General features: G+C 37.3%; 1 protein-coding gene across 11 annotated transcripts in view; it reads right to left on the bottom strand.

Annotated features, from left to right (window-relative positions):
- Positions 1-15,988, bottom strand: part of DNAH6 (dynein axonemal heavy chain 6) — a 352,679-nt gene that overhangs the window by 237,293 nt on the left and 99,398 nt on the right. For all 11 annotated transcript variants that reach the window (XM_074397642.1, XM_039462280.2, XM_074397653.1 and 8 more), the window contains 2 exons: positions 11,511-11,631; positions 684-835 (listed from right to left, as the gene is read on the bottom strand). In XM_074397642.1, the coding sequence (XP_074253743.1) occupies positions 684-835; positions 11,511-11,631 (273 nt within the window). The remainder of the gene's footprint in view (positions 1-683; positions 836-11,510; positions 11,632-15,988) is intronic.

Consider the following 15,988-nt stretch of genomic DNA (forward strand, 5'->3'; position numbering starts at 1 on the left):
ACAGTCTCTGTCACAACTACGCAACTTTGTCCTTGTAGGAAGAAAGCAGCCATAGATGATATGCAGAACATTGCCATGGATGTGTTCCAATAAAACTGCATGCATACAAAACAAGAGGCAGGCTGGGTTGATTCTGTGGGCTATAGTTTTTCAACCCGTTTTATATCATTGTCTCTTTGAGGGCATTTGGGAAGATACAAATATACTCTGGCTCCAAAGGAAATGATTGTATTGGTTCTGCAACTTATTACAGAAATTTCCGTAGCTCTATAGCTTGCCAAAACATAACCAGACCTTTAGGGAATTCCAGATCAGAAAATGATTTCCTAAACTTGATCTTGGTGGTCTAGAATCAACCATCACTCCCTCTGGGATATTGAATGGTTATTGTAGTATCCTCTCTACAAGTCTTGAAATGCTCTGACAATGGAAAAATGAGTAAGAGCAAGAGGCTAGTGTGAGGACTGCAGTCCCCTCCATTATCTCATCTAAAAGCTGATTATGCTTGTGACAAAAAGACTATAGACCTTTTCTTAGAAATTAAGGATGCCCTATAGTCTTAGGTTAATTTTGATTAACAAAAACACACAATACTGGAAAATAAATAATAGGTTTTTATGCAGTATAAAAATCGTAAAATAATTGTAGAGAAATAATTTTAAAATTTTCTAGTTTATAGTTACCTCTAAGCATCGCAAAGGTGATGGAATTAACTTCTCTCTTAGCAGCTTAGTATCAATGAGCAGCAATCCTACATTTCTGGTCGGTCTGAGAGCTACTGCGTCCTTGTGCTGTTTATGATATTTTTCCAGTTGTCCACTAAAAAAGTTAACATCTACATAAAAAAATCACATAAAGCATAAAATATACCATATTGGATTTTAAAAGATCATTACAAAATATTTTTAAAATAATTACAGTAATAAACTTACACATATATTTATAATGTTATTATCAGTAGAGTATCTCACATAACTTTAAAATGCTAATTTGGATTGCTTTATAGCATTTTATTCTGGTGATAAAGAAACTAATATTTTATAATGTAAATATGTTTTCTGGCTCTTATGAAGAGATGACAGAAGAAAATAACCTGTAAGTGCATTAGAGAATCTAGTCTGGAATTGACTAGATGTCAGAGTTAGGTTGGTTTCAAGTTGGGCTTAATCTGAATGTTCTCTCCCACATGATATCACAAAGTAAAGCATTTTGAGAATATTAACAACAACAAAATTTGAAACATAAGAGATCACACATAGCTAAAGTTATCTAGGTTCCTCTTCCCAACACATCTCTCTGCCATTCCTGCACCCTACATCATGGTCAAAGCCTTCATCAATTTGCATATGCTGCTGTTGCATTTTGATAATCTTCTTGCCTCCATTTTCTCCCTCATCCAATCCAGCTGGAACCAATGGAAACCTGATTATCCTTGAATATACTCCAATGATACTATCAGTCAAAAATAGCTCTCTATCTAACGCATATAAAATTTTAAACTTCTCTGTTTGTCTTTCAAAATTCTGTACCCTCTGGCCTCTAAAAATTTAGCTCATTTTATTTCTAATTACCTCCTCCATTTGAATCAAATTGATTTCCCTATTGTCTACCCTTTTTCTTTCTTCCATAATCTTCCTCCATCACCCTAAAGAGAAAAGGGTGCTGTTTCTTGCCTTTATTCATGCCACCTCCTCTCCTGATTATCCTAAGGGGTAGTTTGATATAGCATAAAGAACACACCAGAGAAAGTATTAGAAGACCTGAACTCAGGTCTCTAACCCATGTGTGGCCTTAGGAAAGTCACTTAGTCTTTCTGAGCTTCAGCTTCCTCATAATATAAAACAGAAACAACAAATATCTCCCTTAGGTCAGAAAGTTTTGATCTGTGTATTTTTGAAAGCTGACTAAATTAAGATGTTAAATGATCTGAGAGGTCCTATGGTAAGGATACCTGTATAATGCTGTGTTGCCTAGTATTTTCCAAATTTATTTGAGCACCATCTTTATTTCATGACATCATATAATTATCCTTCAGAACAGTGCCAATGAACACAACTTTGGGAACCACTGATTTGGTCCCAAACTCTTATTTTATACATAGAGAAAACTGAGATCAATTGAGGTCAAATAAGCTGGCTTTGGCCACATAGCCATAAAGGAATAAAAAATTAAAGCCAATAGTTGAGAAATACTATTTCTCTTTGAAACTGAGGAGAGGCAGTACGTAAAACGATTAAGCAGACAAGCTTTCAAGTCCGAGAAACTGGATTCTAAACTGCTCATTAGCTGTTTAATCTTGAAGTTGCCTCATCTCTATAGATCTGTTTTATTTTCTTTCTTTCTTTCTTTCTCTTTTCTTTCTTTCTTTTTTTTGAGACAGAGTCTTGCTCTGTTGCCAGGCTGGAGTGCAGTGGCACAATCTTGGCTCACTGTCACCTCCACCTTCCAGGTTCAAGCTATTCTCACGCCTCAGCCTCCTGAGTAGCTAAGATTACAGGCACATGCCACCACACCCCGCTAAGTTTTATATTTTTAGTAGAGGTGGAGTTTCACCATGTTGGCCAGGATGGTCTCAATCTTCTGACCTTGTGATCTGCCTGCCTCGGCCTCCCAAAGTGCTGGGATTACAGGCATGAGCCACTATGCCTGGCCTCTGTTTTCTTTTTATAAAATGGCAATACTAATACTCTTCTCAGAATTGTGAGGATTGGATGAGATGTCTAAATATTACTTAGAACAGTATCTATTATGTTATAAGTGCTCAGTTAAGTGCATAAATTACTAGTAAACACTGACACTTATAGGAATTTGGTGGTGGGATGTGGCTTATTGTCAGGAAGCCAGAACCTATCTGCTGCTCATTCTCGGAGTTGGGACAGGCAGCAATCTGGCAAAAAGTTCAGTTAGATATTTATTAAGGATCTACAATATGTGCTAAGCAATGTTGTAGTCATTTGAGGATATAAAATACCATGTAAGGATGATATCTAAAGGCAAAGCCCACTTCTATAAGTCTCTGGCAACTTAGTGATTTAAGATGTATTGGGGGTTCCAAACAGAGGAGGAGCACAGAGGTTAGGAGTCCAGGCCAAGGTACTCCAAAGTCCCAGCCATCAAAGTGTTGGAACTGGGAGATCTGGTTTCAGGATTGGGCTTCAATGACAGAACTGGAAAGCCAAGGTAGGACTAGCTGAAGAGCAACTTGGGAGTCAGGGGACTTTGCCCTGATGGGAGCTTGCTGAGAGATCACAGTTATCCAATGTGAAGACTGTGGTAGCAGGAGGCTAGGAAGCCTTGGGCTCAGGACATGAGTAGAAGAGCTCAGGGATTAGAACAGGCTATTTTGATCACACCTCCTTTTTGTGCCAAATGCCAGGCTCCATGCTCTTCTGCTGCTGTGATGCCATGCCACAGCAGGGAAAGTGTCATGTCCTATCTCCCTGTGAGTGTGCTTCTGTTAAGCACACACTAAGTCTCTGTGTGATAGTGTTGCCAAAGAATAATGGAAGTAGGCTTGTCTAAATTTTGTTTTCTAAATTGGGGCCCCATTTTGGTCTCTCTAACAACTTAGTATCTTGAAGACTCAGACTTCTGCCAAGATGGCTGAATAGGAACAACTCTGGTCTGCAGTTCACAGGGATAGCGATCCAGAAAGTGAGTGATCTCTGCATTTCCAACCAAGGTACAAGGTTCATCTCATTGGGACTGGTTAGACAGTGGGAGTAGCCCAAGGAGGGCAAACTGAAGTAGGGTGGGGTGTTGCCTCACCCAGGAAGTACAAGAGGCCAGAGAACTCCCTCTCCTAGCCAAGGGAAGCCACTAGGAACTTTTCCAGACACTCCAGCACTCTGGCTAAGATACTGATCTTTTCCAACAGTCTTCATAACCCGCAGACCAGGAAATTCCCTCTGGTGCCTAAAACACCAGTGTCCTGGGTTTCCAGCACACAACTGGGTGGCCATTTTACTGTAGCAGTTATTTATTTATTTATTTATTTATTTATTTATTTATTTAAATTCTCATGCCCTAGTGGAACCTGGAACACAAGTGAGACAGAACCACTCATTCCTCTGAAAAAAAGGGGGGTGGAAACCAGGGAGCCAAGCAATCTGGCTCAGCAGGTCCCACTCCCATGAAAACCAGCAAGCTAAGATCCACTGGCTTGAAATTCTCACAGCTAGCACATCAGTCTTAGCTTGACCTGGGGCTTTTGGGGTTGGTGGTGGGGAGGGGTGTCTGCCATTACTGAGGCTTGGGTAGGTGATTCTAAACTTGCCTGGATGTTTACACAGCAATTGGGTGAAGCCCACAGCAGCTCAGCAAAGCCACTGCAGGCAGACTGTGACGAGATTCCCTAATTGCTGGGCAAGGGCATCTCTGAAAAAGTCAGCAGCCCATCAGGGACTTAAAAATAAGGCCCCATCTTTCTGGGACAGGGCACCTGGGAAAAGGGGCAGTTGTGGGTTCCACTTCAGCAGACTTAAATGTCCCTGCCCAGCAGCTCTGATGGGACCAACAGCTCTCTCAGCACAGCACTTGAGCTCTGATAAGGGGCAGAGTCCCTGCTCAAGTGGCTCCCTGACCTCCATTTATCCTAAGAGACACCTCATACAGGAGAACTCTGGCTGACATCTGGCAGGTACCTTTCTGGGAAAAAGCTACTCAGAGGAAAAGAATATTTGCTGTTCTGCAGAGGACATAACTTTGCTGTTCTGTAGCCCCCATCGATGATTCCCAGGAAAGCAGGGTCTGGAGTGGACCTCCAACAGACCTGCAGCAGAGGGGCCTGACTGTTAGAAGGAAAACTAAAAAACAGAAAGAAATAGCTTCAACATCAACAGAAAGAATGTCCACTCAGAGACCCTATGCAAAAGTCACCAACTTTAAAGACCAAAGGTAGAAAAATCCACGAAGATGGGAAGAGAAAAGCGCAAAAAGGCTGAAGTAGCACCAAAAACCAGAATGCCTCTTCCCCTCCAAAGGATCACAACTCCTCACCAGCAAGGGAACAATACTGGATGGAAAATGAGTTTGATGAATTGACAGAAGTAGGCTTCACAAGGTGGGTAATAACAAACTTCTCTGAGCTAAAGGGGTATGTTCTAACCCAGTGCAAGGAAACTAAGAACCTTAAAAAAGGTTAGGTGAAATGCTAACGAGAATAAACAGCACAGAGAAGAATATAAATGACCTGATAGAGCTGAAAAACACAGCATGGGAACTTCATGAAGCATACACACGTTTCAATAGCTAAATAGATCAAGCAGAAGAAAGGATATCAGAGATTGAGTATCAACTCAACGAAATAAAGTGAGAAGGCAAGATTAGAGAAAAAAGAGTAAAAAGAAATAAAGCCTCCAAGAAATATGGGATTATGTAAAAAGACATAATCTACGTTTGATCAATGTACCTGAATGTGACAGGAAGAATAAAATCAAGTTGAAAAACACTCTTTTTTTTATATTTATGTTTCCAGGCTTTATTATAATTAATGTGTTAGACAGCCAGCTGATGAGGAAGAAAGTATTAGTATCGTCATCCTCATACGTTTGAGAAAATTGCAAGTTAAGATATTTGACCATAGTAACAGATGGTCTGGGTCCAAAATTCATTATCTTATGAAAGAACATTATGAAAAAGAAAATTAAAATGTAGGAAGGGAAATATTGAAGTTTGAAAATAAGTAGTAAAAACATTAATTTAAACTTTAATGTACTCATTATGGCTAGCTGCCTTCTTTTTTTTAATTGCATTTTAGGTTTTGGGGTACATGTGAACAACATGCAAGATTGTTGCATAGGTACACACATGGCAGTGTGGTTTGCTGCCTTCCGTCCCCTCACCTGTATCTGTCATTTCTCCCCATGCTATCTCTTCCCACCTCCCCACCGCCCCGTCCCTCCCCCATCAGGAGAACTTCCCCAACCTAGCAAGGCAGGCCAACATTCAAATTCAGGAAATACAGAGAACACTGCAAAGATATTCCTCAAGAAGAGCAACCCCAAGGCACATAACCATCAGATTCACCAGCACTGAAATGAAGGGAAAAATGCTAAAGGTAGCCAGAGAGAAACATTGAGTTACCTGCAAAGGGAAGGCCATCAGACTGACAGCGGATCTCTTGGCAGAAACCCTATAAGCCAGAAGAGTAGGGTCCAATATTCAACATCCTTAAAGAAAAGAATTTTCAACCTATAATTTCATATCCAGCTAAACTAAGCTTTATAAGTGACAGAGAAATAAAATCCTTTACAGACAAGGAACTGTTGAGAGATTTTGTCACCACCAGGCCTGCCTTACAAGAGTTCCTGAAGGAAGTACTAAACGTGGAAAGGAACAACCAGTACCACTTACTGCAAAAGCATACCAAATTGTAAAGACCATCGACATTATGAAGAAACTAACAGGCATCAACTAATAGGCAAAACAACCAGCTACTATCAAATGGCAGGATCAAATTCACACATAATAATATCAACTTTAAATGTAAATGGGCTAAATGCCCCAATTAAAAGACACAGACTGGCAAATTGGATAAAGAGTTAAGACCCCTCAGTGTGCTGTATTCAGGAGACCCAACTCACGTGCAAAGACGCATAGGCTCAAAATAAAGAAATAGAGGAATTACCGAGCAAATGGAGAGAGAGAGAGAGAGAAAAAAAAAAAAGCAGGGGTTGCAATCCTAGTCTCTGATAAAACAACAAAGATCAAAAGAGACAAAAGGGCACTGCATGATGGTAAAGGAATCAATGCAACAAGAAGAGCTAACTATCTTAAATATACATGCACCTAATACAGGGGCACCCAGATACATAAAGCAAGATGACCTACAAAGAGACTTAGACTCCCACACAATCATAGTGGGAGACTTTGACATTCCACTGTCAATATTAGACAGCTCAATGAGACAGAAGAGTAACAAGGATATGTGGGACTTGGACTCTGATGTGGACCAAGCGAACCTAATAGACATATACAGAACTCTCCACCTGAAATCTACAGAATACACATTCTTCTCAGCACCACATCTCACTTTCTCTAAAACTGACCACATAATTGGACCACAAATCACTCCTCACAAATGCAAAAAATGGAAATCATAACAAACAGTCTCTCAGACCACAGTACAATCAAATTAGGACTCAGGATTAAGAAACTTACTCAAAACTGCATAACTACATGGAAACTGAACAACCTGATCTTGAATGACTACTGGATAAATAATGAAATGAAGACAGAAATAAAGATGTTCTTCAAAACCAATGAGAATGAAGACACAATGTACCAGAATCTCTAGCACACATTTAAAGCAATGTTAGGAGGGAAATATATACCACTAAGTGCCCACATGAGAAGTCAGGAAAGATCTAAAATTGATACCCTAATATCATAATTAAAAGAACTAGAGGAGCAAGATCAAAAAAACTCAAAAGCTAGCAGAAGACAAGAAATAACTAAGATCAGAGCAGAACTGAAGGAGATAGAGACACAAAAAGACCCTTTAAAAAATCAATAAATCCAGGAGTTGTTTTTTTTTGAGAAGTTCAACAAAATAGATAGACTGCTAGCCAGACCAATAAGAAAGAATAGAGAGAAGAATCAAATAGATGCAATAAAAATGACAAAGGGGATATCACCACCAATTCCACAGAAATACAAACTACCTTCAGAGCATCAGAGATCATGCACATAAACTAGTAAATATGGAAGAAATGGATAAATTCCTAGACATTTAAGCCCTCCCAAGACTAAACCAGGAGGAAGTTGAATCTCTGAATAGACCAGTAACAAGGTCTGAAGTTGAGGCAGGAATTAATAGCCTACCAACCAAAAAAAGTTCAGGAACAGACAGATTCACAGCCAAATTCTACCAGAGGTACAGAGAGGAGCTGGTACCATTCCTTCTGAAACTATTGCAAACAATAAAAAAAGAGGGAATCCTCCCTAACTCATTTAATGAGAGCAACATCATACTGACACCAAAACCTGGAAGAGATACAACTATAAAAGAAAATTTCAGGCCAATATCCATGATGAACATTGATGCAAAAATCCTCAATAAAATACTGGCAAACCGAATGCAACAGCACGATCAAGTCAGCCTCATCCCTGGGATGCAAGACTGGTTCAACATACGCAAATCTATAAATGTAATCCATCACATGAACAGAACCAAAGACAAAAACCACATAATCATCTCAATAGATGCAGAGAAGGACTTAGACAAAATTCAACAGCAATTTATGCTAAAAACTCTCAATAAACTAGATATCGATGGAATGTATCTCAAAATAATAAGGGCTATTTACAACAAACCCACAGCCAATATCACACTGAATGAGCAAAAACTAGAAGCATTCCCTTTGAAAACTGGCACAAGACAAGGATGCTCTCTCTCACCACTCCTGTTCAACACAGTATTGGAATTTCTGGCCAGGACAATCAGGCAAGAAAAAGAAATAAAGATTATTCAATTAGGAAAAGATGACGTCAAATTGTCTCCATTTGCAGATGACAACATTGCATATTTAGAAGACCCCATCATCTCAGCCCAAAATCTTCTTAGGTTGATAAGCAACTTCAGCAAAGTCTCAGGATACAAAATCAATGTGCAGAAATCGCAGGCATTCCTATACACCAATAACAGACGGAGAGCCAAATTGTAAGTGAACTCCCATTCACAAATGCTACAAAGAGTAAAATACCTAGGAAAACAACTAACAAGGAATGTGAAGGAAATCTTCAAGGAGAGCTAGAAACCACTGCTCAAGGAAATAAGGGAGGACACAAACAGATGGCAAAACATTCCATGCTCATGGTTAGGAAGAATCAATATAATGAAAATGGCCATGCTGTTAAAAGTAATTTATAAATTCAATCCTATCCCCATCAAGCTACCATTGACTTTCTTCACAGAATTGGGAAAAAAACACCTTAAACTTCATATGGAACCAAAAGAGAGCCCACATAGCCAAGACAATCCTAAGCAAAAACAACAACAACAACAACAACAACAACAACAACAACAACAAAGAACCAAAGCTGGGGGCATCATGCTACCTGATTTCAAACTATACTACAAGACCTCAGTAATCAAAACAGCATGGTACTGGTACCAAAACAGAGATATAGACCAATGGAACAGAACAGAGGACTTCGAAGCAATGCCACACATCTACAACCATCTGATCTTTGACAAACCTGACAAAAACAAGCAATGGGGAAAGGATTCCCTACTTAATAAATGGTGTTGGGAAAACTGGCTGGCCATATGCAGAAAGCTGAAATTGGATCCCTTCCTTACACCTTATACAAAAATTAATTCCATATGGAGTAAAGATTTAAACATAAGACCCAACACCATAAAAACCCTAGAACAAAACCTAGGCAACACCATTCAGGACGTAGGCATAGGCAAGTACTTCATGACTAAAACACCAAAAGCAGTGGAAACAAAAGCCAAAATAGACAAATGGAATCTAATTAAACTTAAGAGCTTCTGCACAGCAGAAGAAACAATCATTAGAGTGAACCAGCAACCAAAAGAATGGGGAAAAAAATTTTGCAAGCTACCCATCTGACAAAGGGCTAATAACGAGAATCTATGAAGAACTTAAACAAATTTATAAGAAAAAAACAACCCTATCAAAAAGGTGGCAAAGGATATGAACAGACACTTTTCAAAAGAAGACATTTATGCAGCTAACAAACATATGAAAGAATGCTTATCACTACTTGTCATTAGAGAAATGCAAATCAAAACCACATTGAGATACCATCTCATGCCAGTTAGAATGGTGATAATTTAAAAAATCAGGAGACAACAGATGCTGGAGAGGATGTGGAAGTAGGAATACTTTTACAGTGTTTATGGGAGTGTAAATTAGTTCAATCATTGTGGAAGGCAGTGTGGTGATTCCTCAAGGATCTAGAACTAGAAATACCATTTGACTCAGCAATCCCATTACTGGATATATACCCAGAGGACTACAAAACATTCAATTGTAAAGACCCATGCACAGGAATATTTATTGTGGCACTGTTTACAATAGCAAAGTCTTGGAACCAACCCAAATGCCCATCAAAGATAGACTGGATAAGGAAAATGTGGCACATATACACCATAGAATACTATGCAGCCATAAAAAAAATGAGTTCCTGTCCTTTGCAGGGACATGGCTGAAGCTGGAAACCATCATTCTCAGCAAATTGACACAGGTCAGAAAAACCGAACACCGCATGTTCTCACTCGTAAGTGCATGTTGAACAATGAGAACATATGGACAAAGTGTGGGGGGGAACATCACACACGTGGGCCTGTTGGGGGTGGAGGCCTAGGGGAGGGATAGCAGGGGGTGGGGGGATTGCAGAGGGATAACATTGGAAGAAATATCTAATGTAGATGATGGGGTGTTGGATGCAGCAAACCACCATGGCACATGTATACCTATGTAACAAACCTGCATGATTTATACGTGTACCTCAGAACTTAAAGTATAATCAAAAGAAAAAAAAAAGACTCAGTTTCAGATTTTTAAAATTCAAGGGACATAACAACCAAATACAATGCCTGATCTTGGACTTGATCCCTGGCCAAATCAGCTGGAAGCTGCTTTACTTAGGGAATTTTGAGCATGGAATAAGTGTGTATATTAAGGAATTGCTATTAGGGGAGGTGATTCTGTTTTCATTCTGTAGATACATGTTTTAGAGATGCATATTTAATTATTTAACAAGAATGGAATGTGCAATTTACTGTAACATACTTCAGCATAATAAAGAATAAGGAATTGAAAGAAAAACATAACAATATAAAGAGAAAATTAGTGCTGCTTCATAGAGAAAAGTGTCAAGTAATTATATTTATACATAAGAAAATAAAGCAAGCCCATGAAATAAAAAAGAATATGAAAGACATGCTTCATGTTTTAAAATAGCAAACAAATATACTTATTTTTATAATTTTCTGAGAACTTGCTTGCCTGAAATTTCACTTGGATATTGTAGATTATCACTTTTTTTTTTGTTAAAGATAATATTAATGAAATAAAATCGTTTTCCCCTAGGTCTAATTTCATGAGTTGTTGATTCATACCCACCAGATCTTAATGTAGACCCAGAAGAAAAAAGAATATGTTCCTGAGATAGAAAAACTTATGTAAACTTTATTTAATGGAATTGGTAGAGGTATCCATTCTTTTAAATTCCTTCCCATATGTAGGCCATATACTCTTAGCACTGATACAACTTCAAACTAAATGATAAGCGATTAGAAAGGGATGGCTTTCCATAATATCCTGAAATAAAATGCTAATACTAAATAAGGATAAAGGAAGAAAGTAATTCTATAGTAGAAAATAATCTAGAAATTAATTAACTCTTGTCTTTTGTCAGGCCAACTATTTTGGGCTACCATTTCTGTCCCCAAACACCACCAAATAGAAACCTAAAAGACAACAAATCTTAGTATTCCTATAAAAAGAATTAGTAAGTATAATTGGACAAGTTACCAGGTTCCTGAAGTTTAAGAGCTTGTAAATCAAGACTTTCATTTTCCTTGAAGAATATCTGGAACCTTTCAAAGGTTGCTGCATAGATGCGGGCAGATTCAAATGCTGCCTGAATGGTTTCCTAAATGTTATAAATAAGCAGACAAATATGACCATATTTTAGTTAAGCAGAATTTAATTCAATTCAATTAAACAAACAAAAAAAACCCCACACAAGCACACATGCTTTGTGCCCAATAGTATGTTTTGATTTGAGAAACATGAATGAATGAAGGAAGGTATCATCCTTGATATCAGGAGCAATTTATGGATTCAAGAAGAAATTGTTATGAAATTAAAAAAAAATTCATCTTTACACCTGATTTTTGAAGAATTATTCCTTGTGACTGAAAGGAAACACACTTGTAATTTGTTTCTGCTTCATGGTGAACTTATATATTGCTAGTAAACATACGGCAAAGAGGCAATACCTGTTTATTTCCCAAACTGTATATCTTATGTCTTAAAGTGTTTTTGAGCAAGGACAAAACTGTTTAGCATGCCCACAAAATCACTTGCTTAATCCTCCTTTAAATCCTCTGCATTGGCAAGTCTCTTATTCCAAAATGTCCTTCATACTTTGCCATAGTAAAAACCTTTTCTTCATATCTCTTAAACTTGGTTCTAACCTGTATTTCCACACAGAGTTTTTTTTTTTAAGCCAAGACAATGATTTCAGTCTGCTTAATAACTATGTCAAGATATATTATATGTTCAAAGTCTATGAAAGGCAGTTAGGATTTGCTTGCTGTTGGTCCATGTCGACTTGACTGTGCTCCTTACCTTTTCCTTGTGCTTTCTACCAAGACTTCTAAATGACTGCAATTTGTCCCAGGAAAACCAGAGGTGATCAATGTAATTGCACAAATCCCAGAATCATGCCTTATGGTAGTAGAAAGTCTAATTACAAAGAATAGCACACACCCCATATATCTATATTTAGTTATTTGTTCATTTATTTTATTTTGATAGGCTTTTATGTAACCTTCCAGAATGTTTCTGCTACTTCTTTCTTTATAATAAAAATGGAAAAAAGTTGTATCAAGCTATGTTTCCTTTGAACTGACTAAATAGTGCCTCTGATATGTGATCATGCCAGTGCTAGAGACAATGTAAGTCTTGTAAATGGAAAGCCCCACCAATGTTCAAAATATGATTTCAAAATATTTTTATTTTGAAATAATGTATGATTCACAAGAGAGTTACTGGAATAGTACAAAGATTTTCATATATCTGTCACCAAAATTCCCTAAATTTCAACAATTTATCATATTCATAATTCTCTCTATATACATATTATTATACTTTGAATCATTTGGGAGAAAGTTGCAGACATGTGGCATATTTACCCCTACATATTTCAGGGTTTATTTACTAAACACAAGGACATTTTCTTATATAACCACAGTATAATGGTCCAAATCAGAAAACTAACATGGATATTAATACTGTTACCTAAATATAGACCTCATACAAATTCTACCATTTGTTTCAGTAATAGATTTCATAGTCGAAGGAAAAAACATTTTTTTGTTCTTATCTACTTTCCTACCTAGGATCATGTATTGCCTCTTTTCACATCTTTTTGATTTTCTTCAATCTGGGACAATACCTCAATCTTTCTTTGCCTTGTATGACCTTCACATTTTTTAAAGGTATCTTTCAAAATGTGTGCACAGTTGTGTGCATATGTGCATGTGTGTGTTTCATATTTCCTTATGATTAGATTCAGATTTAAATTTTTGGCAGTAATACTACATAAGTGATGTGTGTTCTCTGCAGCATCTCACAGAGCACTTGTTGATTTGTCTCATTACTGGTAATATTAACACATTGGCTAAGGCAGTGTTTGCCAAGCTTATCTCTGTAAGCTCACTATTTTCCCCTTTGAAATCAATAAATGGCTTATGGATAGAAAATTTGAGGCTATGTAAATATCCCATTTCTCATCATATTTTTGCATACGCATTTTGGTACACATCAGAGATTCTTGCTGATTGCTGATGGCTTCTGTATTATTTTTTCTTTTCTTTCTACATGTATTTGTTTGCATTCTACCAAAAGAAAAACTTTCTCTTCTCACTCTTATTTAATTTGTTAATTCATTATTTCACAGTATGAACTCATATATTCTCATTTATTCAAGGGATTTGGTACCTATCAAGTTGTCCCAGGGAGACCCTTTGAGTTGGCTTTTTGTTTTTCTACATGTCTCCATTGTTCTTTGGACATGTTCTTATTTTTTAGCTCAATAATATTTTCTAGGCTCATATTGTACTATCCGGCACCACTCTTTGAAGAAGAGAGTTCTGCAAAGAGAACACAGTGAGTTCCTTTTGATTGGGAATGATATATAGAAACCAACATGTGGATATTAGATGTGCTCATTGGTATTGGTATGTCATTGCTTCTAGGCTATTTTAGCAGACAGGTCTAGGAAACACACATACACCCCACATGCAATCATGAAACCCTACACATTTCTTTATCTTTCACAGATCAATTAAAAATCCATGAGTTCACAACTCCATTCCAATGGAACAACATAGGGTTCATTCTAGCCTTCCTCTTCCATATTTGTAACTTCCTTTCTGAGGATGAGTAACCTCATCTCATCATTCACAATATATTTACTTATTTTGCTCAACTCTAAATAAAATACACAGAAAGTAGTTTCAGCATTGCTAATACACTAATACCACTGAAAAAAAAAAAACAACTTACTAACCTGAGTTCAGCATTTGCTGCAGTTATGGTGGTTTGCATCCTTAGGGTATGTGGCCAAAATACTGTGCTCTAAAGTTACTTGCCTTAGTTATTTTCCCCCTTCCCTTTATTGTGATTATTTATTTCACTTGCAATACATGCAGGTTTATTTTTGTTTGTATTTTGTTTTAGGGTTTTGGTCTCCATTTTGTTGATTTTTGTTATAACTATATTAAGAGGTATACTCAGAAAATAGTCACTTCCCCATTTTTTTTCAGTTTTTACCCACCATCCTCACCCTTTCTACGCCATTCACACTACCTACTCTAGGTAACTAATTTCTTTAGTTTCTGGTTTATCTCCCTTTCCTTCCTACTTTTGACATGAGCAGTAGTATACTATAGATTTTCTTCTGTACTTTGCCTTTTCAATCTAACAATATATTTTGGAAATCACTCCATATTAATTATAGCCAACTTCCTCATCCATTTATTCAGCCACATAGTACTCCTTCGTGTAGATGTACCATAGATTATTCAATAATTTTTCTCCAATTTTTTTTGCAGTCATAAACAATGCTGCAATAAGTAACCTAGTGCATATGTAATATTGTTGAAAACAAATATATATATATATATATATATATATATATATATATATATTTTTTTTTTTTTTTTTGAGATAGAGTCTCACTCTGTTGCTCAGGCTGGAGCGTAGTGGCACAATCGCAGCTCACTGCGACCTCTGCCTCCCAGGTTTAAGCTATTCTCTGCCTCAGCCTCCCAAGTAGCTAGGATTACAGGCACCCATCACCATGCCTGGCTATTTTTTTTTTTTTTTTTGTATTTTTAGTAGAGATGGGGTTTCACCTTCTTGGCCAAGGTGTTTTTGAACTCCTGACCTCATGATCCATCCACCTCAGCCTCCTAAAGTTCTGGGATTACAGGCATGAGCCACCGGGCCTGACTGAAAATATATTTTTAGGGTACATTTTAAAGGTGGTATTGTTGGGTCAAAAGGTAAATGCATGTATAGTTTTTTTTTTTGCAAAATTTTTATTTTTTGCATTCCCACAAGCATAATGTGAGAGTGTCTGTTTACCCATAGGCTAATCACCAGAAAGTACTGGTATACTTTTTGATTTTGCTAATCTGATAGTTGAGAAATTATACTCAGTTTTATTTTAATTCACATTTATCTTATAAGTAGACTGTCTTTTCATATGTTGAGATGCTATATTTAGTGAATTTTTTTTTTTATCACGTTTTGACCATTTTTCTTTTTTAAAATTTAAGTTCCAGGATACATGTGCAGGATGTGCAGGTTTATTATATAGGTAAACGTATGCCATGGTGGTTTGCTGCACCTATCAACCCATCACCTAGGTATTAAACTCCACATACATTAGTTATTTATCCTGTTGTTCTCCCTCCTGCCACACCCTGACAGGTCCCAGTGTGTGTTGTTCCCCTCCATGTCCATGTGTTCTCATTGTTCAGCTTTCACTTATAAGTGAGAATATGTAGTGTTTTCTGTTTCTGTGTTAGTTTGCTGAGGATAATGGCTTCCAGCTCCATCATGTCACTGCAAAGGACATGATCTTGTTCTTTCTTTTTTTATGGCTGTGTAGTATTCCACAGCATATATATATCATATTTTTGTTATCCAGCCAATCACTGATAGGGATTTGGGTTGACTCCATGTCTTTTCTATTGTGAATAGTGCTGTAATGA

Source organism: Saimiri boliviensis, chromosome 1, assembly GCF_048565385.1.
Source record: "Saimiri boliviensis isolate mSaiBol1 chromosome 1, mSaiBol1.pri, whole genome shotgun sequence".
Classification (NCBI taxonomy): domain Eukaryota; kingdom Metazoa; phylum Chordata; class Mammalia; order Primates; family Cebidae; genus Saimiri; species Saimiri boliviensis.